Source organism: Cyanistes caeruleus, chromosome Z (genome assembly GCF_971803275.1).
Source record: "Cyanistes caeruleus chromosome Z, bCyaCae1.hap1.1, whole genome shotgun sequence".
NCBI lineage: Eukaryota > Metazoa > Chordata > Aves > Passeriformes > Paridae > Cyanistes > Cyanistes caeruleus.
Window position 1 is genome coordinate 24,826,981 of NC_141732.1, and position 26,221 is coordinate 24,853,201.

A 26,221-nucleotide genomic window follows, 5' to 3' on the forward strand; every position below is an offset into this window, starting at 1 on the left:
AATTACTCAGAATTTTTCAACTTATGATCTCTTCCATAGTTGGGATTGGAGAGGAAAAGGTGACAAGTCTGAGTAACTCTGATAGGATAATACTAGCCTCCCATTTTGCATTGCAACTCTTCATGTTGCTGCAGGTTATTGAGGGATAGGCAATTTAAAACATTGGTGAGATTATCCTTTTTCTGTGTAACTGCAGCTACACATTATTTTCTGTAGTTTCATAGTCTACTCTCCTTAATTTTCCCTGGTCATTTCAAAAGGGGAGCTAATATGTGTGTAAAAATACAAGGTGGTGCAGGAACTAACACATTAGCCCATAACTTGGAACTGTCAGTGATAAACCTCTCTGGGGGAGGCAGGGTCTGCCATGTGGTATAAAAAAGCCAGAGTTCTGGGAATGCTTGTGTGTGCAACAGGACAAGTTGGAGTCAGAAAACACATTGATTACACATTTATTTTTAAGATTCCCTTTTGTGTTGTACCTGATCTGACTCAGTTGTGGGCTATTGCCAATAGTGATTCCAGTCCTCCTTCTTTCTTTTTATGCTTCACAAGTGACAGACTCTATCTGGTCCTTTATATCATATGAAATTCTATTAATACAGCCATGCAGCAGGTCATGAAAACCTGCTGATCTGATAATGAATGTACCTTTCTTCTTTGTAGATCAGTTACTCGGTGGATGAGAGAACCAGAACACCTCACCTGAAAGGCTCATTATTAATAGATCCAGTTTTACATTGGTGAAAGAGAGTAGAAAAGCAGTTTATTATGTTTATGTTATTTTTATAATATTTATTTATGTTTATTAATTAAACATGTTATTTACGTTTATTATTAAGATTATACAGGAAATATAACAGGAAAGACTCAGTTCTAGGATCTCACAGTCTGTTGCACCCTTTTCCTTCCACTCAACAGATACACAAATGTTTTATATTTTTCTTCCAAAGGACTGGAAAAATAACTGTCCAATTCAGAAACACAGTTCCTCTCAGGAGTTGATGTAGATTCTGATGTTGACTTGCCCACTGGCTGTTCCCATTTTCCTTTTGTCTGCTTCTGTACCACTTCTGGCCACTTGTTAGACCTGCAGAACGGGACGGGCTGCAGTGGTCGTTAATTCCTCTTTCTACACAAGTGAATACTAGGATTCTTACAAAAGATTAAGTTATATGGATGGTAAATGATTCTGTTTGGTTTCACCAGAATTGATCGGAGTATTCAGGTAGCTGAGCTAAGGCATTCAGCTATGCTCACACGTACAATCCTTGAAAACAGCTTTCTTGCAGTTCTCACTTTTTTCCTCAAAACTCGTTCATGTTACATCACTTAAAGTTATCTTATAAATTTCTATTAATTAACACACCAAATCAGGAAAACCACCTACTATTTAGCATAATTTTATTTTTCAATCTGATTGCACCCCAGTTGAGGACTCCCCAGTAAAAGACATGGACATACTAGAGATAGTCCAGCCATGAAGAAGATGAAGGAGTTATAATATCTTTCCTATGAAGGAAAGACTGGAAGTCTGAAAGACTTCCTCCTGGAGAGCAGGAAGCTCAGGGGGATCTCACCAATGCATGTACATACTTGAAAGCACAGTGCAAAGAGAGACAGGTTCTTTTCGGTGGTGCCCAGATGCCGTGGGCACATGCTGAAACACAGGAGGCTTCATCTAAACACCCAGAAACACTTTGTTACTGTGAGGGTCACTGAGCACTGGCACAGATAGCCTAGGATGGGGTAGAGTCTCCATCCTTGGAGATATGAAAAACCTGATGGGCCATAGTCCTGAGCAACTGGCTGTAGGTGTCCCTGCTTGAGCAGCAGGTTGCACCTGATGATCTCCATCACATCTTTTCCATGAGACCATGTAATCTGCTTGTACTGAGAGTTTGAACTTCTATCATTTACTGCTTGCAACCCTTTCTGATAATAAATTACACAGTAATATGATATCCGAATGTGTCTGATGTTTGCTATGATTCATCCACAAGAAGGAATACCAGAATTACTGCCATATGCACTCTGTCTTCAATCTTACCAAAATAAACACTGAAAGCATTGAGGGTGAAGCAAATTGCTCAGTTTCCTAAAGTAGAACAAACAGCACCATGTTATCCTCTCCTTCTTCATGTTGAAATAACTGAAGAATTCTCTCTGTTAGTAATTAATATGGTAAAAATGTAAGAGAAACAAGACAAAACCTGTATGAATGTGAAGGCAGTTTAGGAAAGATTTTGGATTATATAGTTAAATCCCAAGTCTTTCATATCCAGTTAGCTCCAAGAACAACATCATGATCTATCAACTGTGATCTGTTTGCCATGAATAGAACTTTCAGTAGCTTTACCAAAGGCTGTATTCATCAAATTTAAGCATAGAGGCAAAGGAAATATGCTCACTTCTGGACCACTTTCCTCTGAATGTTTAGCTGTTCACATGACACTTATTCCATTGGTTTCAAAGAATATATTTTTATGTGTGAAGTGTAAAGCTATACTTAATCCATGTAGGATCACAACCTATTATTTTCACTGACTTAGTGTCTTAATCTGGAGGATAGCCATCTGCAGGTAGTGATATTGGTAAGAGGTTCCGTAGATAAAAATTCTGATGGAGGTTCTAATTGCCACTATTTCTTTTTTACTTATTACTACCATTTATTCTTAGCCAAATAAACCCCACACACACACACACACACACACACAAACAAAAAAACCAAAACCCATGCATACTCACACAAGAAACACAATACCAAAACCAGCAACACCCCACCTCTCAACCACTTAATGAAATAAAACCTGAGTGAAACCTAAATAAGGTTTGTGACATCTTAGCTTTCCACTAATTTTTAACTGAAGTAGTTGTCTGCCAGACCAAAGCAGCTTCCTTTTATACTACTGATGGCTTCAGGATGTTTCAGACTTTCTCTTAAATATATAATAGCTTAACCATCCTCTTAATGTCCTAAAGGGCATACCAATTCTGTACACTTCTTCTTGGAAGATGTACTCAAAAGTGAATGTTCTGGGCTGTGAGTTAAATTCTGTTTGAGGGCTTCTTGTCTGTATGTACACTTACAAGTTTGTGCTATATAAATGTGTACAGAGATGTTTTGAAACAAGCCAGATCTGCTTATTATTTCAACTTAATTGCTGAATGGGCAGACTGCCCTACTTTCTTGTAACTTTTTATTGCAGGGAAGCTGACTAATCTGGCTCTTCCTCCATCAACAGAACTTTGTGAACTGTTCACATCCCACTTTAAGAACAAAATTAAGATCATTGTGAGTTACTTTCCCGCTAACAAAGCTGCCAACACTAACAATTCTCTAATTCCAAATCTTGAGCCTGTCAAAATTTTCAAGTACGAATACTTTTGGCATTTTATGTTCCAACACCTCAGGGCACTATTATGTTTTGCCAAATCTTTGGTCTAAACAGTTACAGTTTTTCTTCATTCTGTAGTCCCACTGGGTGCTCACAATTGTTAATATTTCTTTGATGATGGGGAATGTCTTAATAATGACACAAAGTAAAACAATTATCAGTCCAGTTTTAAGAAAAAAAAACAAAAACTGCTACTAATAGATCTTGCATTTGCTATTTAATATTCTTTTTTTTTTTCCTTGTGATTGTAACACATTGTAAATGTGTCAGAATCTTTCAAAGAACATTTTTTGGTTTCAGCTCAAGCTGGACCCTGTCCTCTGCACTGGGAAAGAGTACTCTGAAGAGTTAATTTTAGGTGATGAATTTTTGCTGCTGCTGCTTGACCTCTCAATTTACTTTGACATTATTTTGATCATAATAGAACATTAGGTCCCTTGGCAACTCAGATTGGTTTTGTTCTAGTTTTCATTGAGATCTCTTATGCACAAAGTCATTCTGCCTTTCTCTTTCTGTCCCTCTCTCTCATGCATGTATTCACAGGCACACACTCTCTGGAGTATTTTACAGATATCATAGCACAACACAGGCAAGAAAAGGTGATCTGATGCTTAATAACCAGCTCTCCTGGCCAATGTGTGGGTTCATTCACTGCCATTCTGATAAAAGATTATATGCCTAGCATGTACACTATTTTCCAGCAGAAGATATCAGAACTTTTTACAAGACAGTAATAACTAGTACCTCTGTAGAGACATTGTTGCAGACAGGAAGGTTTGCCTATTACATTACTGGGGAAAGTAGTTAGCCTGGGTACAGAAACCCAGGATCATGAAGAAAGGAGGATCATTACAGAACTCTCATGGTTTTTCAGCCATCCTGTCTCAACTCATTTATTTGATACAGTTTTGTGCACACTATTCAGGATATAAACAGGTTTAGGTCATGTTTTTTTCATTCTCTATGTCTCAGTGCAAATCTTGTGTGTCATTTTGTTAGTTTCCATGCCATTTTATGTGGACGGCGCTGTCAACTGGGTTGACACATGCCCCTATATAATTTAATATAATTTAATATAATTTAATTCTATACAATCTGGCAGGTCTACTTAAGTCTTCAGGTGTTAGGTCCCTTATTTCTGCAACACAATGGTCTTTTTCCCAGCTTTTCAGGAGGTGTAAAACAAAAGCATGTAACGTAAAATCACCAGTCATTGGTTCCAGAAAATATTTGCACATAGTTGTCTTTATTGCATTCTGTATTGATAATCCAGGTATTCCTGCCTTATAAATCAAATGCCCTGTTTTACCTTATCTCTTATCTTATAGACAACTAATAAGTATTATTCTCAGCCCTTTTTATTTAAGTTACACTTGGTATTTCTTGTGAGCAACAGACCCAACACATCTGTTTCTCAAAGAGACTACCGAAATATTGGTCCATTTCTCTTTATAGATTGTATTATTTTAAATGTTTTATATAACCAAGTCCTCCTAGTGTCAGCATCTATTCTCCAGATTGTTTTGAAAGTATCTGGGATATTTAGTAAGTGATCTGACTTTCTTCAAGTTGAAAAAGAAGCCTTAAAAGGCTAGAAAAAGGAAAACTTAATTCCATTCTTCTTGGATCATTTTTTCCAGGATTTGAAAGACTATATGAAATATTATGGATGTATTTAATAAAAATATATTTTAGGTGAGTCCAGTAATAGAACACCCCAGGTATTGGTGATTTTTTAATAACAGACATTTTGTGGGTAAGTACTTAAAATATGGATTTTTTAAGTGACTGTAACTATACAGTACTGAAGGTTGTGTTTTACATAGTCTAATAGATTTTCTACACTGCATTTATTATTTTGAGAAACTCAAAATTCTTTTAATGTGGCTACTCCTGAAATACAACCTGAGTTCAAAAATCAAAGGTCTTTTTTTTCCTGATCACACCATATCACAGTTAATAAAGATAAAGGAATCAGAGCTTAACTAATAAATCTGCTTATCTTACATAAATGGAACTACCTAATTCTCCTACCACAGTGTTGATTCTACACAATTACCAGAAATTAAAACTGGTGGGGAAATCTGTTTTAATCACAGAAAAACAGAAGAAGGAAAAGCAGCTATGACTCAGTGAAACCAGGATTAAGGCTGTTGGAAGATCTCATTTTTATATAGTCACTTTCCTGACCGCAGTCACATTTTGGTTTTAAATAGATACAATTGAACCAATATTACTGTAAAAGGCTTAGGGACAGCTTTCAGCAGAGTGTCAAGTTCACATTAAATAAGCTGAAATTAAGTACACTTAACAGTAGTAATTTTCTTTGAAATGGCAACTTCCACATATCTATTCAAGCTAGGGAATGACTATGTATAACAAACTAGTCATCCATATATACTTTATATATTTTTATATTCCATGTACGTGTGTATAGATATAAATCGATAGACAGACAGACAGACAGATAGATAGATAGACAGATAGGTCAATCGATCTTGGTATAAGTGTGTACTTCAGTCATTTGGCAAGTGAAAATAGGTTCCAAGATTCTACTGGATACTAAACCAGATCTAATAAACCCAGTATCATACTCTGTTTTATGCAGAGTCTATTCCTTCTGACTGAACCCCTATTGATTTGCAATCTGCTTCTTAAGATACGAAGGTAACATAATGCATAGCTCTCAGATTAATTTCCAGAATTCTATATCTGTCTGTATGTGCAGATTGTAACAGAAATGAATGGAGATAAATGTTCTGGGACTCAAGTTCAAATTGTACTCTGGGCACACTATATTGCCTATGCACACATCAGCATACCATTCACCATTCTAGAAAACTCTCTTTTATAAAAGTTATCGCAGAAAATACTCCTTGGGCGTCTTCCATGGAAGATACACTCTGAAAAATCTATCTTTGAAAGTTTTCTTGTTCAGAGACTAAACAGACTTTGTTGAAAGGCCCAGTTCTCATGCTGAATCTGAAAGAGGTTCTTAGGTTATTATGAATTAGTCATAATATGTGAATGTTGTCTCCCTTTGTACATTATTAGACAAATTTCAAAAGAAGTAATAATGATTCTCTGTTTCTTCAGGTCATGTGATTTTAGCTGAGGAACCATTTTCCCTACAAATGATTTGAGAATTACTGCAGGCTTTAGTTATGGCCTAAATCTATATAAAAATTGTTCTTACTTCTTTTGTCTAAAGCATGGAATCAAAGCCGCATCTTTCAAATCTTCAGTCTTTTCTAGGAGTAAGATGGACAATGACTAATTTAAAAATACAAGCTTTGTATGCTGAGTGCCTGACAGTGTTTATTATAGCACTTCTGCTGAAATCAGTGAGACTTGGGATGCATGGCTGTCATGAAAATCTTCCCACTCTCATTACCCTTTTCTCTTCATTACCAAAAACTTAAATAGAAAAGAGGAAATCATATATAGTGTATATAAGGGAGCTTCTCAAAATGTATGCTTTGTCTTTGTTTGAAGTACTTCCTCCCTTCTAGCCCTTTTATCTTCTGCTTTGGAATTATAAATATAATCATAAAAGGAGTGTTTTTTTTAATATAACATTTTATTATGGTCTGTCCTACTTATATTGGTCTGCTTTCACTGAATGGAGTCCAGTATTGCAGTCCTACGTAAAATGTGTCAAGCCTTTATTTTATGGCTTTACAGCCTGAAAGAACTTGGAGGTACTCGCGAAGAACATCATCTGCATCATTTTTTCTAGGTTTTTTCCTGGGCACTACTTCTGTATCTTTACATTTCCTGATGCTGATTTCTGAAAGTAGTGTCTCTGGCTAACTGCTCACCTTTTCTGCCTCTTCTCTAATGGTTTTGCAAATCTGAAGAAATCTCTGGAAGTTCCACAAAGAGCAAGATTACATGTTGGACAACCGCATTAACAGTGAGAATGGCAGGAAGAGTGTGTTTGAAAAGGTACATGCCAAGGTTGCTCAAGGAATGTGAAGTTAAACAGAGCAGAAGGGTAAGATGAGGAGTGTACTCACCTCACATCTCCTGGAGATGTAACTACAATCTGCTGTTCAGGAACAGGAAGGAGAGCAATCTGTCAACAGAGAACATAAAATTAATTTCTTGCTAGAATCTGTTTGAGCTTTTAAAATACTGCAGGTTTAGTTTAGCTGTCTAGGACTTGTCATGGTTTAGATTACATTGCATTTGTGTGATGACTGCATTTGTTTCCTCTCTATAATGAAGATCACTTGCATGCTAAGTCATGTAGTATTAGTATAAATATAGTATAGTATAAATGCTATTAGCTAAAGTGTAATATTTTTATATTTTCAGTGGGTTTTAGGACATTTTATCTTAGGTAGTGCCATTGTATTGAATTGCATGGCATATTTTAATAATACATGCAGGTGCATGCATTTTAAGTCTGATCCACCAGAGAAATGGGTTGTTTCATATGAAAAGTAGTGATAACATTCCAGAATTTTGTAAGTCTATTTCAGATAAATAGTCCCATAATCCACTAATATTTAAGAAGCGTGATTTGGGTTTGTATCTCTGAAAAGAGGAAACACAAGCAATGACTTGTGCAAGAACTCCACTGAGCTGCATATACTGCTTGTCCCTTAAGTTCCTTATCATGCATGATATTGACAGCATGACTTTGGTTGTTTTACATTCTCTGGAAATATAAATGTAACTGGTTGAAATTATTAACTTTAGGGAAATCTGAAATTTATAATGGTTCTAGTGTAAATAATAGAGTTCCTACTAGGAACTTTACAATAAAAAATAAATGCATTTATATGACTAATTAGCTTAAATTATGGTAACAGGAAACGAATTTTCAAGTTTAGCACTAAGCACATTCTTTAGTAGAACATTTGGTAGACAAGAAAATCTTAAAAGGATCCCAAATTATTTTCTGTACAGCAGTAGAGATCATTTTGTAAATTCTCATGGCCTTCAGTGTCACACAAAGACCATACACTGAGATCTTCTTTTCCACACAGCTGAGAAGAATTTACCAACTTTTTATAGTTTTTTTTTTCACCTGACAGCTAAAAAATTACGTGTTCAACCAGCAGAACAAGCAATGTGAGAGGTCCCTTTCTTTCACTGCAAGACTTGCATTAACCTGCCTCTTAGGGTATTTTGCATTAGTCTGGCTGGCATGGACTGAGTAAGGATGTGATTCCTCTTCATAATGCTGTTTGCAGATTGTAAGACCCAGAATAAATGTGATAAATTTATTTCAAGACAATAGTCTCTTATGCTCTAAGAATAAATTTCACAGGGAAAGTATAATACTTTGGTTAAGTTACCAACATACGGAACACCTGTATCTTACTACTCCTGTATTGTCCTATAAGTTTCTTCTAATAACTGTTGAACCTGTCTTAAAGTGCATTTTTTCATACTTTAAATTAAATAACCAACATAAAGGAGTGTCAGGAAAACAAATTTCGTAGTTTGCAAACTCAAAAACCCTCCAGGCTCTGCTGTCATGAAGATCAGGACAATGTATCTGCAATGAGTTTCTTTCACTGGAACAAAAGAAGCAGTGGTGCTTCTTTTGGGATTAAGTGATAGGAGATATCCCATACATGTTCCTAGAGGAACTGTTTGCATGCCAGAAATGGAGAGTGGGAGGAACAGCATTCCAAGGTTAGCTCTTGGCTTTAGAGTGGAACTGAGATCCTGTGACTACAGCAGAGGCTGTAAGGGATGTGTCATGTTCTTGCAAAGGGACGTGGTTTAGCCAGTGGCTTTGATAACTGAGATTTGTCTACAGTCGATGTCAGGCAAAGCTGAAGCTTTTGTCCATGCTGCTTCACTGTCCTGGAGTGACTTTATGATGCTTGTATCCCCAGCTGTCTGTTTTGTATATGCTGGATATTGGGTTCTGCACCTTTCAGACTGGTTCTGAGAGGGAAGGGGGGGAAAGAAGCAGCGCAGATTTTGCTGCAGAAATTGCACTCACTCCCCCACATGCTGCTCCTGTGCTGTGGTGTCTGCAGCACAGACAGACAGTGGGACAGAGCTCTCCTCTGCTTTTAGTTAGTTTTTAGCTAGCTGAGGCAGAGAAGTTCCCTGAAATGTTTTTTTCCTTTTCCTTGGGTCTGTTAAAACCTGCTCTGGGCTGAAAACCCAGACACATCACGGGAGCTCACACCTGTGTCCCACTGGGGCCTGGGCCTCGGCACTTTCCGATGCCAGAGGGACTGATAAGAGACTGAGCAAGCTGAGCTACACCACATGAAGAGGACTTTCTGAATTTGCCATCTCTTCAGAACAGCGAGGGGTTTTATTGTTTAATATTATTCAATTTCTGTTAAATAAACAGTTTTTTCCACTTTTCTCCAAGGAAATCTATTCCTGAACCTGTTGGGGGAGGGGCCATTTGAATTTGCTTTCTGAAGGGACCTCATTCAGAGGTTTCTTCCCAAATTAGCCCTAAACCAGGACATTCACCCAAGCTCCACATAGAGCAGCATGCTGCCTAAGTCCTCAATTCTGGTCAAGTTCCTCCTGCCCTCCTGGCCTCTAGCTGTTCTGTTGATAGTGTGCCCAGCAGGGGTGCAGATAACTACTACCAGAGTCTCTGATGCTTTTCTGCATCATTTGCTGTCAAGAAGTTAGATGGAATTTTATTGCTCGTTGTTTGATTCTTAGCCCTTCATTTTCCTCAGTGGTTACCCCAAAATTCCAGGACAGGCATTGCCTGATCCCAAGGTGAGCTGCTATAGGCTGACTCTCACCTTCTTTATCTTTTTTCATTGGATCTCTGTATTCCACCATGGGGTGCTTTGCATCAGGGCTTTTTCTATTTTTTTCTTGATACAAAATCATGTTCTGATAAATTACTTGTGTTTGTCTTTCTTTCAAATATCAGGAATTGATAAAAGCTCACTGATGTGGTTAATGTCTTAGAGGGTTTATGGCTTTAACTGGTTATGTATATATAACCTGACCATTACACTTTGTTATTTTTATTTCCTCTGTTTTCTGTGGGATATTCACTTCCTAAGATCCTTTGGGCATTTCCACTTGACCACCTCTTATCTCAGTGCAGAGGTCCATAGCATCATTTGTCTTTCCATTTCTTTACCTATGGTGCATTGCATTCTGAAGTTTTATGGTTTTTTTCTTCCTGTGTTTTCTACTGAAAGCTCTGAGATTGTTATTGGGTATTTTCAGGGGAAGAAGAAGAGGGTAGAACTCTCACGGTATGCAATAGAAAGAAATTATTTCTTTTTAAACTTTTTGGACTTTACAGCTATTCCACAGTTGATGACAATGTCAGTGTACTGAACCTAGCAACCAAAGTATTTCTTCTCAGTCTATTCTTTCTCTTCTTTATAAACCCCAAATCTGTACTTGCACTGCCAGTGTAGCAGAATACCTAAACTTTTCCAGCCAAAATGTGGAATAGCTCACAAAATCATGTGTCTCTAGAGCTTTGGCTTTTAGGGTTATCTATTTTTATAATATCGGTTCAGCTGGATGGAGCCTAAGTACCTGTGACAGGCTATAGAAAACCTACTTGTTTTTTATGATCAAGAGCTTAGCTCCCAGTGTAGATTTAGTTCAGGTGCACAAGGTGAAATAACAAGGCCAGAAGTTGTCAGAAGCCAAACAGGAATCTAGAAAAACCGATTCTTGTTAGTCATAAGGGAAGATGAGGTACTTAAGCAGCACCTTAAGTGTGTAGTGATTCTCTTTATTTCCTACATCAGCTGTTTTACTTTTGGCTCCCTGCTTTTAATAATTCACACTAGAGAATGCCAGAATATAAATCTCGCTGCAGAAAACTGCCAGCTTCAGTATGCTTGCTCTTTATTGAAAAGTCAGATGTTTTATCTGTGTAATTTATTTTTTAATATCTATATCTCTGGATTCAGTTTTGCACTTCTATAGTTCTAGGTAACTTTATGGGAAATATTTGACCACATGAAGAACTGAAACAAGCATTTGTCTGGTAAAGCATTGGAAGGTGATCTAGAACAACTGTGGTGAAATGGCAAGTACTCCACTGTAGTTACTTAGGTATTTCAGTTCTTTATTTAAATATTCCTTGAGAATTTGTCTTCATATAATGTCCAGTTTTATTCATTTACCTAGAAAACTCCATTACTCATGAGGTGCTATTTAGCAATTATGTTGTAGCAGCTAAAATTTTCTACTTGGTGCTAAAGCTGTGGCCAGACATTTTTCATAGTATGCATGGTACATACCATGGTACTCATTAGCAGCTCTTCCAGCACTATTACCCTCTCCTTACCCCAGTTCCTTCTCTACACACAAAACTTTACCAGTGTTCTGGGTTTGGTTGGGGTCATATTCTTTACAGTGGCTGGTATGGGGCTGTGTTTTTGTGCTGGACACAGGGTTGATAACACAGATGTTTTTGTTACTGCTGAGCAGGGCTTACACAGAGCCAAGGCCTTCTCTGCTGTTTGTACTTCCATGCTGAAGAGGAAGTTGGGGGTGCCTGAAAGGCTGGGAGGAGACACAGCTGGGACAGGGGACCCCAAGGGACCAACGGGATATTCCAGACCACATGACATCATGCTCTGTACATAAAGTGGGAGGGGAAGAAGGTAGAAAGGATGCATTCTTGCAGTGATGGTGTTTGTCTTCCCAAGTCACCTTTATGTGTCTTGCTCTCCTGGAGATGACTGCTCATGGGAATCAGTGAATTAATTCCTTAATTTGCTTTGCTTGTGTGCATGGCTTTTGCTTTCCTTGTTAACCTGTCTTTATCTCAAAATATGAATTTTCTCTCTTTTACCCTTCCCATTCTGTCCTTGATCCCACTGGTGGGGGAGGAGCAAGTGGCTGCTGGTTAGGATTAAACTATAAAATATGGTTTACCATAAGATGGCTATTCCTGAGTAATGGTGTCAGAATGAACAAGGTATTCAAAAATCTGAGTCGCTGAAGCTTGTTTCACATGAGGTCTTTTAAGGGAAAGATCATATTCCAGACATAGACCGGAAGTGAACTTTGACAGGGTAGACATTTCAGAACTGTACCTGCAGCCTTTTACCACATGGTAAGCAAAAGAAGATACAACCCCTGCTTTGACCTCTTGTTCCCTGGGACTGTCAGTCTTTTACTTTTCCCATCAATAGCTTCAGTGGTGATCTATAAAGGCAAAAAGCCCAATGGAAGAAAACAAGAAAAACCAAACCAAAACCCCATCCCCTCTCCCTCCTAAAAAGCCCCCCCAACAAAACAAACTACTTGAGTTCAGGCCTGGAGAAATCTGTTACAAAAGTAAAAGTTTTGAACAAGTACTTAAATGGAAAGCAGAGAATGTGAGTTTTTTCTGTTCAAAACATTGAGTCACAATTATAATCCTGCACCGAAATTGGAAATAAACCCCAAAATCTCAATTTATTTATGCAAATATCATGGCAGTTTTGTCCAGACCTTATCATTGCTATGTCACATGCTAACAATCATATTTAATAGATTCTGTATTTCTGAGAGATATTTTTAGATAAAGTAAACTCTCTAGACTGTTTTGCTGCTTGAGGTAGCCGCCCAGAGTTGCATTCAAAATGTTGAGTCACTTGGCTTTGGAAGGCTTGACATCAGGGATTTTAAAGGAGATCTGCCTTTCAGACTGCTCCCTTACACTTTTTTTAAAAATTGTTGAATGAAGTACATTCAGTAAGAGTGTACACTCAGACTGCAAACATCAAAAAACCATGGAAGCTGGGCTTAAAGATGTCGGAGGTGATTAACGTATTCTGCCAATTCATCCTGTTATTACCCAGAGAATAGATTTTAAGTTCTAGAATCCTATCTGGAAAGCATCTAGAAGTGTTGCTTTATAGATCAAACACTGCCTTTGGGTTTAAAAATGAAAAAAACATCATCAATAACAAAAAAACAAAACCCAAGCAAACAAAGCAAACCAGACCAAACCAGAAAAAAAAACCAAACCCAAAAAACCAAAAAAAAACCCCAAACAAACAAAAAAAACCCACCACAAAACAAACCAAGCAAACAACAAAACCAACTAAAAAAAAATTTAAAAAACCCACAACAAACAGCTCCAAAAACATCAAAAAATTGAGAGGGTTTTCAGATGGGTTCCTTGTGAAAGTAGGAATGAAATTAAGCCAAATTTGTCGTGGCAACTTTCTTCATGCCATGACTTGATTTATTTTCAGTTGGTCTTTAGAACTGAGAATTCATTTTCTTATCCCATATACAGTGTGCCTTGCTTGAGGAGCAGAGTTTGTTTTGTTGATAGGCATAAATATTAGAATCTGTCTGTGAGGAGGATTTGGTGGCCGGGGGAATTGGTAATAGACTATAGCTCATTTCGCCCCAAGGGTCACTGGTTCACATCCGTATCAGGTCAATAGTGGCAGAAAGTCATTATGGATCTGGCTGGCATCTGCCTCGTGGCCATTGCCAAATCATTTAACAGTCGCTGTCCGGTTCCACGTGGCCAGGTGTTTTCCTTTCTTCCCCGCGGCAGACCCCCTCGGACAGCCTCTTACCACCTGCTCCCAAGGAAGGGACACAGTTCCCTTTCCTGGAGGAGTGCCTTCAGCCCGCGGGCGCCCCGGGGACCGGCGGCTCCTGCTCCCTCCCTGGGGAGGGCAGCAGGGCGGTGTCGCCCGTGTCACACGGCGGGGCCGAGCGCCCGTCCCGACCCGCTCGGAGGGACAGCCGGGGTCCGGGGGCTCCGACAGTGGCGGCAGCGCTTCCCCAGTGGCGCCTCCCGGGGGCTCCTCCCGGCCTCTGCACCGCCCGCGGGTCCGCCGGGAGCCACCCTCGGCAGCGACCCCCGATGACACCCCCAGTGACACCACCGCTGACACCCCTGCTGACACCCCCAGTGACACCACCGCTGACACCCCTGCTGACACCCCCGCTGACACCCCCAGTGACACCCCCAGTGACACCCCCAGTGACACCCCCGCTGACACCCCCAGTGACACCCCCAGTGACACCCCCAGTGACACCCCCAGTGACACCCCCGCTGACACCCCCAGTGACACCCCCAGTGACACCCCCAGTGACACCCCCAGTGACACCCCCAGTGACACCCCCGCTGACACCCCCAGTGACACCCCCGCTGACACCCCCGGTGACACCCGCAGTGACACCCCCAGTGACACCCCCGGTGACACCCCCGGTGACACCCCCGGTGACACCCCCAGTGACACCCCCGGTGACACCCCCAGTGACACCCCCGCAGCCGCCCCAGCTCCGCGGTCGCGGCCGCTCCCGCACAGCCCCTCTCTCTCTCTCTGCGCTGCACGCCGTGCCCGGCCCCGGGGCGCGTTGCCAGCGGCTTTTTCGGGCAATTTCATGGACTCTTGCCGCGCTTCGGCCGCTTGCTGATTCCGGGGAAGCAGAAGGGGGAGGGCAGTGCGTAGCTTCAGCTCGGGAAGGGCTCGGGAGGCGGCGGGTGCCTCCAGGCCACCCTGCCCTCGGCCGCTGCTCGGGCCTGGGGAGCGGCGCCCTCCTGAGCGGGGCTCGTCTGCCCCGGCACAGCTCGCGTTGGGAGCAAAGCACCACGTTTTAAACACGTGTGGGGAGACAGGTCCGTGTAGAGCCATTGTGTAGAGCCGTCCTCTATCCCTTCTCCTCCCCCTCCCCTTCGAGGGGAACTGGAATCCGAACGGTGAGATGTAGGAGAGCGCGAATCCCCGTGAATCCCATCTGAATAAATGTCTATATTAATGAATTATTAACTCGGCCGCTCGTGACCTTAAAACTGGAATGAGGAGATGCCTAGGGCAAGAAGGAAAGCTGCTGAATCCTTTATCGGACTCCTGTCAGAGGTAACCGACCATTTGTCTTTTTGTCTTCCCCAGATCAGGAGAATTAATTAATATGAAAGGCAAACTTTTTAATTGTGTGTCAAACGAAATCAGATAGGGTGTTCCCGATTCAATCCCTTGCTAAAAGGGGTTTAGCTCCCTTTTCTAACGCAAGCCTAAAATAAAGCCTTCGAGTTTCCAAAGAGAAGGGCATTCTTCCTAAGTGTTGTTTACAAAACAAAACCCAACTAACCAAACAAACAAACAAAAAAATAATAATAAAAAACCCCACCAACACAAACCAGAAAACCCCACGAAATCCAACCAAACACCCTAAAAGGAAAAAAAAAAAAAAAAAAAATCGCAGGGAAAATGATGAATTTGGGTAGTTAATTTATCGATCTTGGCTCCTCTTCCCACTTGTTTTATTTTAGAGGTCATTAATCAATGAAGAAAAACACCACCGTGTTCCCCCTTTGCATTTAATACACTTACCCTCCTTATTTATTTCTTTTGAACAAATTCCTAGCAAATATTCACCAATCGATTCGTAGACGATGGATTTTTATAAAGGTTTGATCGCCTTCTAAACAGTCAATGTGATTTGTTTCAGCACTCGTCCTCTAAATAATGAAAAAGCCTGAGAGAGGAGGAAGGAGATGGCAGTAGTTAAAGCCTTTTTTTTCTTTTTTCCCTCTCATCTTTACGTCCAGAAGCAAAAAAATAAAATAATTTTAAAAATTATTTTTAAGAAACCCCAAACCTCACAACAAAAGCAGACCCAAGAAACACTAGCAAATAGACCGGCTCGGGAGAGGCAGGAGGGACGCGCACAAACCGCTCTGTCTGGGGAAGCGAGACCAGAGGTCAGGGTTGGCTAAAGCCACCCCGGGGAGGTGCAGGTTGAGGGCTGGGAGCTCTGCTGGCGAATCTGCCTGCTCGGCTCTTCCCGAGGGAGCAAAGGAGCGGCGATGGCTGGGCGAGAAGCCGTCCTCTACCCTGGCGAGACACGCCGCTGCCTTTCCCCCGGGCCGGCGCAGGGAGCCCCGCTCTCCCCTCCCTCCGCTCGGCACCGGCGCTGACCCGCGGCTCACCGACCTTCCCCGCGGCTGCTCTCCTCCATTCCCACCCTGGGTCGAGTGGACCCCGCGCAGCGGCGCTTCTTGTCGCTAAGGACAAAAGCCAAATGACAAGGCGCAGTGAGCCCGCCGGCCCCCGCCGCCCCCGGCCGAGTGAGTGACCGACCGGAGCAGCGGGCAGAGCCGGGGGCCCGGGCTGCCGAGGGGACCCGCTCCCTCCCTGCCGTCCGCACGGCCCCAGGACCGGCAAGCACGGCCAGCCTTCTTTCTTCCTCTCCTCCGGTTCCTCAGTGTCCCGGAGTGTCAAGGGAGTCCATAAATTTTATTCTGCCACCTTGGTCGCTCAAAGCGCTACTTTTCTGTCTGTTAAAAAAAATTCCAAAAGCAACAGATTGAAGTACTCCTGAATATGAACCTTCATGGAATACTTCTGTTAACAACTCGAAGCAAATGCAGGTATTGACAATGTACTTAAGTCCATTAGTTGGGATCTTTCCTCTGCTTCATCACATTTTTCTAGGGCAAAACGAATTTTTGAGATTGCTACCACTAAAAGCAATTCAGTGGTTTAGAAAGAAATCCAGTAAGGAAAACAACCATAGCACAGATGTGCACGTTAAAAAAAAAAACAAAAAAACAAAAAAACAAAAACTACTAATAGAAATAGTCCGGTGGGGCGGAATAAAACTGTGACCAGGAGGGAGCTGGACAGGGACGAGACATTGTATTAATGCAGTGAAAACGGAGAAAACCGAGCGCGCCCACTGTCAGTGCACCCAACACCGACCGCCAGCCACGGTGCGAACAGACTCCCAGCCTGCACCTCCGTCCCCCAGCTGAGCGGTAGCGCTGCAGAACTTCAGAAAGAGGATTAATAGAGCTAGAGGGATGAAAATTATTACATATTGCATAATGGAATTGATCAAAGACTTAAAGAAGGTTTTTATGTCCAACTTTATAATCCCTAAAAATGGGTGCTGGGGGTGTTCCTACTCCTGTTTGCCTTTAATTTAGGTGTTATCAATCTATACAGCAGATGACGGATGACCTTGTCAAAATGACTCCAGTCAAAACAATTTTTGCCCCAGCCCTGTTCAAATTTGTGTTAAAATGTCCTGCCTTAGACACAGACAAAGTCTAAACAGCAGCAGCTTTCCCAGGCTCTGAGAGAATGAAGGGTGGGAAAGAAACAAACTAGAAACGGTGTGGGGAGAATGGTGAAAACATTTTACACGCTCACACGTTATGTTTGTAGGCAATTGTGCATTCGGTGTCAGCATAACACCTGTCTACGAGGGCTCTTCTGACACTAGAGAGATGTTTTGGTAAGGTAAAGTTAGTGCATTTTGTCCTAATAATGCAAGGCGTACCACGTACGTGCGATATTCCTAAGAGATTATAGTTCTCGTCTGGGTTTTCATACGGTGTAGGAAAGAAACTGAAAAAAAAAGCCCCAAACCTTTTAAATACTCACTGATACGTGAGCTCAACAACTGAGCAGCGGGGCGGGAAACGCAAATTTCTAAGCAGAGTGGGGACGAAAAGTCACTAGAGATGAGAAGTTTCTCGCCACAGGTTGCATCTCCCTCTGGCATACTTCTTGCAGTACGCCGTAACCGAGCACAAAGAGCAGAAGTGAGGCGTGCTAGTGCTCGAGGATGCGAGCTCTGAGGAAGGAGAAACTCTGGGGCGGTGGGTTCCCTCCTCTGTGCTGGGACTGGTCTCAGGTAGCCGAGGGGGAAGGAAGGCATGTCATTCAGGATACATCTTAAGAGAACTACCTGAGGCAGTGTCAGGACAGGTCGGGTAAGTGTCTAAAATCCACCCTAACCCCCGAGAGGCAAAAAGTAAGTGAGACAAGAGCACGGTTAGCGGGAGGCTGACTGTGTGCGAGGCGGGGTCCGGAGCTCCAGCAGCTCGGCTCTGGGGTCGGCGCAGCTGCGCGGATCCCGCTCGGGAGAGCGCCGGACCACCGCTCCCCTCCGTCAAAGGAAAAGCCAAAAGCCCAGCTCTTTTCGGGGGAGAAAAGAGGGAGAGAGAAAGAGAGGGAGGGAAACTGGAGAGAGAGAGAGAGAGAGAGAGAGAGAGAGAGAGAGAGAGAGAGAGAGGTAGAAGGCTGGTGGGTGGGAGGGAGAGGAGGAGGGAAGGGTAGAAAGGGGCACCTTTAAAAGTTGAGCAAGGAACAAAGTGGGGGAAGTTGCCAAAAAAAGAGCTCTGCATCCAGACTTGCTGGTAACTTCCCGATCCCTCCCCTCCTTCTCGTACACACCACACACACTTGTATTTTGCGCTGTCGTAAAACCCACGTGTCTCACCCAGAGCCTGCCAGAGCCGAGCCGAGCGCCCGGCCGCGACTGCGATGCGCAGCCACAGCAGAGGGAGCCCGGCGGCTCGCAGCTAGCCGGCCCGCCGGTCCCCGGCAACTAGAGGAGGATCACCCCGCTCCCGCGTGGACAAAGACCAGAGAAGTCTTTGCTCCTGGCCGTTGCCCGGCTGGAAGGCTCCTGGGGCAGCCGACACCTCTGCACGCCGCCCGCGCAGCAGCGCTCAGCCCGCTCAGGTAAGGCAGACCCGGGCCGGGGCCTCTCCGACTTGTCCGGCGCAGCGGGGCACCTTCACCGGGGGGCAGGGCACTGCCGGCCCGCGCCCCCCGCCTGTGAACGCCCGAGTGGAAAACAGCAGCGGCCGGAGAGGAGAAGAGAGGAGAGACCCGCGCGTGTGTGCGTGTGACTGAACTTTCCTCCGCCTCCTCCTCCTCCTCCTCCTCCCTGTTGTCAGCGGAGAGTCGATTGCTTCCGCGGAGAGAGGGAAAGGAGTGAAAAGGGAAGACAGTGCGTGCACCGGGGACGTGGTGAGCTGTGAGCCCTGCGGGGCGGCGGGGGGAGGCTCTCCGGCCGCGGGCCGGCGTGAGGGGCTGTCCGCCATCGCCCGCGTCCTGCCCGTGCTCTGGGGCCGACACCGGGGGACAGCCTTGTCGCCACGACCACCACGTTTCTCGTTCTTGGGCTTTTCGGGACGAGGTTTTCTCCTGACGAGCCTGGCCAGGGGCAGGGGAAGCGACGGGGGCACGGTCCCGCCGCCGATCCCGCACAGCCGCGGGCGCAGAGCCCACGCTTGGCCCGGTGTGTCCGAGCGTGGGTCCCACCGCGGAGTCGGGGCGGCCCTGCCGGGGCGGGGCGGGGGTCTCACGGCTTCTGTCCCCTTCCTCCCCGCTCCGCAGGCAGAGAGATGCTGAAGCCCGGAGACCCCGGCGGATCCGCGTTCCTGAAGGTGGATCCCGCCTATCTGCAGCACTGGCAGCAGCTTTTCCCGCAGAGCAGCCAGCTCAAAAGCAGCGGGCCCCTCGCCCAGCTCCAGCCACCCGAGAGAGCCGAGCCCCCGGCTGACAGCCTCCGCCAGCGCCCGACCTCCCTCTCCTCCGCCTCCTCCTCCTCTTCCTCGTCCACTCCGTCTTCCTCCTCCACCTCGTCCTGCGTTGCTGCCGCGGCCGCTTCTCTGGCTGGTCTGACCTCCCTGCCTGTGACCCAGCTCCCGGTCTTCGGCCCGCTGCAGAGCTCGGAGCTCCCGGCCGGGGGAGCGCCCGCTTCCCTGCAGGGCAAGGATTTGTGCGGAGCCGGCAGCGGCAAATGCGGCGACCGTGGCGCCGCCCGCTATCGCTGCACGGCCGAGGAGCTGGACTACTACCTGTACGGGCAGCAGCGCATGGAGATCATCCCCCTGAACCAGCACACCAGTGACCCCAACAACCGTACGTATCGTGCCCCTTCTCGCACTCCTCAACCCCTCACCCTCCTCCGCGCACGGGGCCAGCCCGGGAACGCTCCAGGCTGGGGGACCGCGGTTGGTGCCTGCACCGCTCTCACTCCACGAGGAGCATCCTCCGTCTCTCCCTTCCCTCCCTTTAGTTTTTGCGTTGTTACCAGTTGTTTCAGGAAATTTTCAGGGCGGCAAATCTTCTGTAGCAGTTCTCCTTGTCTGAAACCCAGGTCCTTTCCTGGAAGGCACGCTTCACCGGAAAGGATGTGGTGGGGGTAGGTTTCTTTCAGAAGGCTGATTAGGAAAATGGATTCAGCAGAGGTTCAGGTACAAACTAGCTACAAAGCTGGTCCTTTTTCGCCTTGTATGTCCCACTCCATTTCTGCCTGGAAAGCTCAGGCTTCGCTGAATACCCAGAAATCAAGTACTCCTCCGAGCAGGGGAAAAGTTGCAGTTTTCATCAGATGGTCTAGGGCAAAGTTTCCCTCTTTCTTATCTCGGAGTATCGTTTCCTTTCAGACCTCTTTAACACCTCGCTGGTTTTTGTTTTCGCCCCTACGGAAAAGCATTACATGGTCGTTTAAAGAGAAAAAGCGATTTTCTAGAGGAAATGTCTGCTTGAGTGTCAGAATTAATTTAGGACTTGGTGATTATAAAGAGTTTATACCTGTTGCAACTTATACAGTTGGGGCGGGTTTCTTTGGGGTGAGAGGGGGCACCGCTATTATTAAACATCTGTATGGATGAGCGGTTTGTAATTTTAGAAACTGGTTCTGCCGTTTTTTCCCCCTGTATCTATCAATATGATGCACCCGAAGACATTGACGGGATGAAAAGAACTATATGAACTCCCATTAGTTTATCAGTTTTATAATTAACATTTCAGAGCACACGGATCTGATCCTCTTAAAATACATGGCTCTGGCCCATGGACTTTATTTCCCCCCCCCACATACTCCCTTATATACTAAGGTTTCTTAAGTCTCTTTATTTTTGTTGTCCTTCTCAACCACCACTCCCCAGATGTCTGTTTAAAGAAGGCTGTCGAACAGACAAACGATACCCCAAACCAGCAATCCTGAAACACATGCCCAGGCACAACGCAGATTCGTTTAATTAAATTTCAGACGAGGAGCTTGCTCTGAAAGTTTCCATGACACCCTGTAATGTATTAATTAAACTGCGTGGATGCTAGCACAGTCTTCAGCGCTGTGCATATGTGCGGGAGAAAAGTTGAGTAGGAGTTTGGTGGAGATTTTTCCCGCCTTCTTACCATTGCTGAGCTTTCTGTATTGGATGTCGACTTTATTTTGAGCGACCTCCTCATGCTTAGTTTTACCCTGTAGTGAAACCTGTCCGTGTATTTTGTGTTTTCGGGTGAAGAAAACGCGATCTTATAAATTGCATGCAGAAAATGGAATCCGAAATGCACTTCTAATGGACAACCGAACCGTTCAGACAATACATGTTTTGCTTCTCGGAGCCGCTCTGTAAATCTAAAGAGCAAAGGTCTTAAAAGGAGACTGGAATACTAAAAAGCGGTTTAGGGGGGGAACATTTTTAAGGAGTGAGTGGAATAACAGCACCCCGCAGAGTCGGAGGCGAAGACTGAATAATTTCTTCCCGAGCGCGATATTAAAGGTGGATTCGGGAAAGAAAACGGGTCGATTGCGGAAGGGAGGGTTGTTAATCGCGTCCGGCTCTGACGGGGCAGCCGTCGCCGTCGGAAGGACGGTCAGGGGGCAGCCAGCGCCATCTCGCTTTTTTTTTTTGGTTTGTTTGTTTGTTTGTTTTTCTTCAGTTAGATCTAAACATTCTTATAATTTACTTGTTTACTGGGCGGCTTTCGCTCCAGCGGTTATTAGTTGCCTCTGAGCGAAAATTTCAACGGGAGTGTTTCGGTCTTCCGGGACCAAGCGCAGTTGCTTTGGGCAACCCGTGCTTAAAAAAAAAAAAAAAATAAAGAAAAAAGTAAACCGTAAATTGAAGGAGTGCCGCAACTGTGCCGTGCCACGCACTCCAAGCGCTCGTACGATCACGGGAACCAGCTGCAGGGCACGGGCCTGGCTGCCCCTCCGCGGCTCCCCGAGCGCCGCCGGGGTCACGCTGGCGGTCCGTGGGCAGGCGGGATCTCCAGCCGCCTTGACTCCCACCTTCACCCCCCGTCTCGCATCGCTCCCACCCTCTCTGCCCGGCTGAGGGGAAAGAGGTGGGGGCTGTGGGTAGGATGAGGCGCCGTCTACTTTAGTTTGAGTTGTACTTGCTTGCTGCAGCTCCATCTCCGAACAGCTTCACCGAGACTCCGAGACCGGAGGGACTAATCCCCTCCCCGGAGCGGGGGCGTCGATCTGCTCCTCTGTCCGGCCCAGCAGGCCTCCGTCTACTTCTCGGGCTCTAATCTTAGCTGTACCTCCTCCACCAACCGAGCGAGTGCCCCGTCTCACCTACTTTCCCAGACACCACCCTCTCTCCATTCCGAGCATCCCCTTATTCTCCGGGGCACCCCGCGTGTCCCCGTTCCCCGGCAGGTCCCACACGCTCTGGAGAGGCGCCGGCGGACTTCGCGTACGCCCCGGCCGCTCTGCGGGACGGCGCAGGGGCAGGGGCGGTGGCCGGGCCCGCTGGGGGAGCCCGACCGGCTGCCGAGGCTGTCCCGGCCCGGCCCCGCTCCCCAACACCCGGCCCGGCGCCGGGCGGCCGCCGCGGGAAGATGGATGGGCGGCGGGTTCCCAGTAGACGCACGCCTTGATCGTCAAATATCAATGGATATGGCACGGTCTTGGGCGAGGGAGGGGGGCGAGGGCCGCCTAGGAGCTGTGGGTTAAGCGTCTGTATGTAATTGTTTTAAATTGAAAGGGGGTTAGCTAGGGAAAAATAATAATAAAAAAAGCAATCAAGAGACAAAACCCTAATTAGAGCCCAGCAGTCTTTACTCCCAGGGAAGTAAAGGGGATTATGTTAAAGCCCTGATAATGTGTCAGGCGGCTGGGGACCGTTTGCTTCCCAGCCTTGAATCTGGAAGGACAAGGGTATTTCTGGGCGCTGGGGGAGGGGCGCTCGGGCGGCCAGGAGGAGATCTAGGGTGAGTCCGGGGGCTGTGGGACCGGCTTGTTCCCTTGGAGGCTTGCCCCTTGCTTCTTGGGAGACGCTTCCGCACTGAGAACTCTGAGACTCCTCCACCTCCACCAGAAAGCACCGACCTGCCACTGTAATAAATACGCTGTGTAAAACTGAAGTGTCACGCGACCAAGCACTTTGCACATTCAATTTATGGGGAGACAGTGTATATATAACATGCTGTGAAGTGGATCGGTGTGGAAAATATTCTGACTTTTTTTTTTTTTTTTTTTTTTTTTTTTTTTTTCCCTCTGGACTGCTGGTAACCTGTATGATTTAGCTATTTTACATCATTAGTTACCCGGCACCCTTAAACATAGCAGATAGCCATACATTAGATTGAGGTTAGGGAGGTGGTGACTGTTTATTTAGGGTGATAAAATGGTCCATCAGCAGTAATCTCCATCGATATGTGCCACCAGGAGATGAAGGATGAGGGGACAAGCCACAATTAATTGCCCTATAGTTTTGTAGGAGAGAGTGGAGCCGGTGCGGACTGAACTTCGATCTCCTCTCCTAGCGCCTATTCATCATCTCTACATTGTATATGGGGGTCTCTCAGGGGCAGAGGGTGGCAAGGTTTATCTACACACAATATTCTCCTACCCTTCTCATACCTGACACGGAAATTTAATTCATTCATACCTACAGTAGAAGACAGGGAAAATCAAACCCACCTCCCTCAACCCGCCCCCCCGCTCGCCTCTTAAAAACAACCCGAAAGCTTCTCTGCAGGCGGGGCGGGCCCCCTGACCCACTTCGGGGCGCCCAGGCGTGCTCTCCAACAGCAGGTTGGGCGGAGGAGCTGTGGCGGGGTGTGCCTGCGCCCCGGCCGGAGTCACGGGCCGCGGGGCAGCTCCTGCCCGGTGCCGCCGGCCGGGCTCCGCTCGCCTCCCCGGCACCGCGGGGGAACGGCGAGGGACTGCCAGCGGCTGCAAGCCCTGCCAGAGACGGGCTCCAGCGTCCGGGAGCCGGGGACAGCCTTGGGTCAGCGGGCTGAGCTTGGACCCGCGCTCTGCAAAGAGTATTTAGAATGAGAAAGTAAATTAAAAGCGGGCACCCGACGGGAAAGTGCATCTGTGTTTCGTCCCCCGGAAAGTCTGCCTCCAGTGAGGCAGTCTGAAAGAAACTGCCAATAATTTGGTGAACGGAGGTAGATACCAGCTCATCTATGAGGAAACTGGAGGGAGGCAGTGCTTCCCTGGAAAGCTCCAGCCCTCAGGAAATGAAAGGGTACTGTCTCTTCCCACCCTCCCTCCTGCTTAGCTGGGTACCCGGGCCCAGACAGGGATACAGGGCCAGCCGTAGTGATTTATACTCGCAAGTGAGTAATACCATGTGAAATGATGGCCACTTACACTGGATACCTGCATGCTTGTGGTGAATTATGAAGCAGAGGGTCAGAGGCCACCCTTCTTTAATACCAGCAAACTGCAGGTATCCAGTCTAACTGCACCTTTGAAGCATGTTATTGCCGAGGAAAAAATGTACTTCTTTCATTTATTGTTACAGCTGGTTTGCTGGTAAAAACACTGTGTTAAACCCTAGTTTTCACTGACAAAAGGCTTTTCCTTTCAGATTTGCTTTAAAGCGTGCAGTAGTAGTGCAGTATTTATGTTGGTGCATGTTTAAAATTACATTTTGGGGGCAATGGTATGTCCTTTCGCTTAGGTTTAGTACTTTTAACTGTATTCACGCAGAGTTATAGTATTGGCATTACATTGTGTTCATTTTTCTGGAGGCACATAAACAGTAACATATTGCAGTCCTTCCATAAAAACCATGCCAAACAGCTCCACTAGGAAATCCTTTAATTTTCTTTTTCTTGCATCTTCCTTTCCTTAATCCTTCTTATCTATAGAATCTGAAGGTATAAAGTAAGAAACTGATCTCCTTCCAAAGTGTTTGGCTGTATCTGGGCCTGCGATACAGTGGAGTATTCCCACCGATTTTACCTTCTACATCTCTAGATTTTATCAAGGCACAGTCTGCTCTGGCTGCAGTCCTTTATTTCCTTCCCATTTTCAGCAAGTCCTCCAATTTTCTCACATTTCTTCCTTCTTCTTGACTTGATTTGGGGCTTGACTGATGCTATTACAGACAGTGGAATTGTCCATTTCAACTGTTCTCAGTGAAGCACTGTACTCACACTCAGCTGCTTTCTGAGGCCAAAACTGGAGGAAGAGCAGAGTATACCTCTCCTCATCACCCTGTGTGGCCATGCTCTGGGAAGTTCACACTTGCATGGCATCCCTTTCATGTGAACTCCCCACACCACTGTGGGTCATAATGGCCACCACCCAGTTTGGAGACTCGGGTGATGCGTCAGTGGGCCACAACACTCTCCCTCTCAACCCCCCATTTCTTTTCCATGTCTTATTAAGCAGATTGGTGCAGTGTGACACATTGTGCTCTGCACTATTTTCGGTATTCAGAGTTCAGCCGAGATGATGATGTTGATCCTGCTGTGAGGCAGGGTAGTGTGCAAGTCTTGGATTTCTTGATTTTTTTTTTCCCCAATCTGATATGAAGGAAATCCTTCCCTTGTCCTCTGAGGCAAAGGAATACACGGCCTACAGTGACGGTCCTTAAATGGAATTACACGAAAGTTAGTCACAGAAGAAGAAAAGATGCACAGTAGCCTTTTTACTCCAGGCATGGTAAAATATATCCAGGGTGGCTTCCATTCCTTATAGCATTTATGAGAATTCTTTAAGGTTTTATTTGTACAATTACATAACAACTGAAGCTAAACGTATAAAGCATGGAACTGAGAAGAATATCAGTACTGCTTAGTATTAAAGACAGATTCCTTCCTCCTCATCAACAAGCCATTAGCCAAAACAGTTTCAAAAGATGTTCCATTTTCCAAATTTTCAGCTTTGGCAGGACAAAGGGAAAGGAACACAGCAGGGGATCAGATACTGTGACTGCCAAGCATTAAGACATTACCACTGTTTTTGGACAGTGGAAAATAAATATCACCATGTGTGACTTTCTGTAAGGATAAATGACAGTGACACAGGGTTTGTTTATACTCCTTGACAATTTCTTAGTTTCTTTTTCTTGGAAATGTAGAAATAAAATGTTT

At 45.2% G+C, this 26,221-nt stretch overlaps 1 protein-coding gene across 2 annotated transcripts in view; it reads left to right on the forward strand.

Annotated features, from left to right (window-relative positions):
* Positions 1 to 18,293: 18,293 nt before the first annotated feature.
* PRDM6 (PR/SET domain 6) overlaps positions 18,294 to 26,221 on the forward strand; it is a 77,114-nt gene continuing 69,186 nt past the window's right edge. The window contains exons 1-2 of one of the 2 annotated variants that reach the window (XM_086868327.1): positions 18,294 to 18,817; positions 19,478 to 20,005. In XM_086868327.1, coding sequence (XP_086724453.1) covers positions 19,486 to 20,005 — 520 coding nt within the window. In that variant the 5' untranslated portion in view covers positions 18,294 to 18,817; positions 19,478 to 19,485. Of the gene's footprint in view, positions 18,818 to 19,013; positions 19,109 to 19,477; positions 20,006 to 26,221 lie in introns of those variants that run through there. The other variant, XM_086868328.1, reaches the window with a different exon arrangement.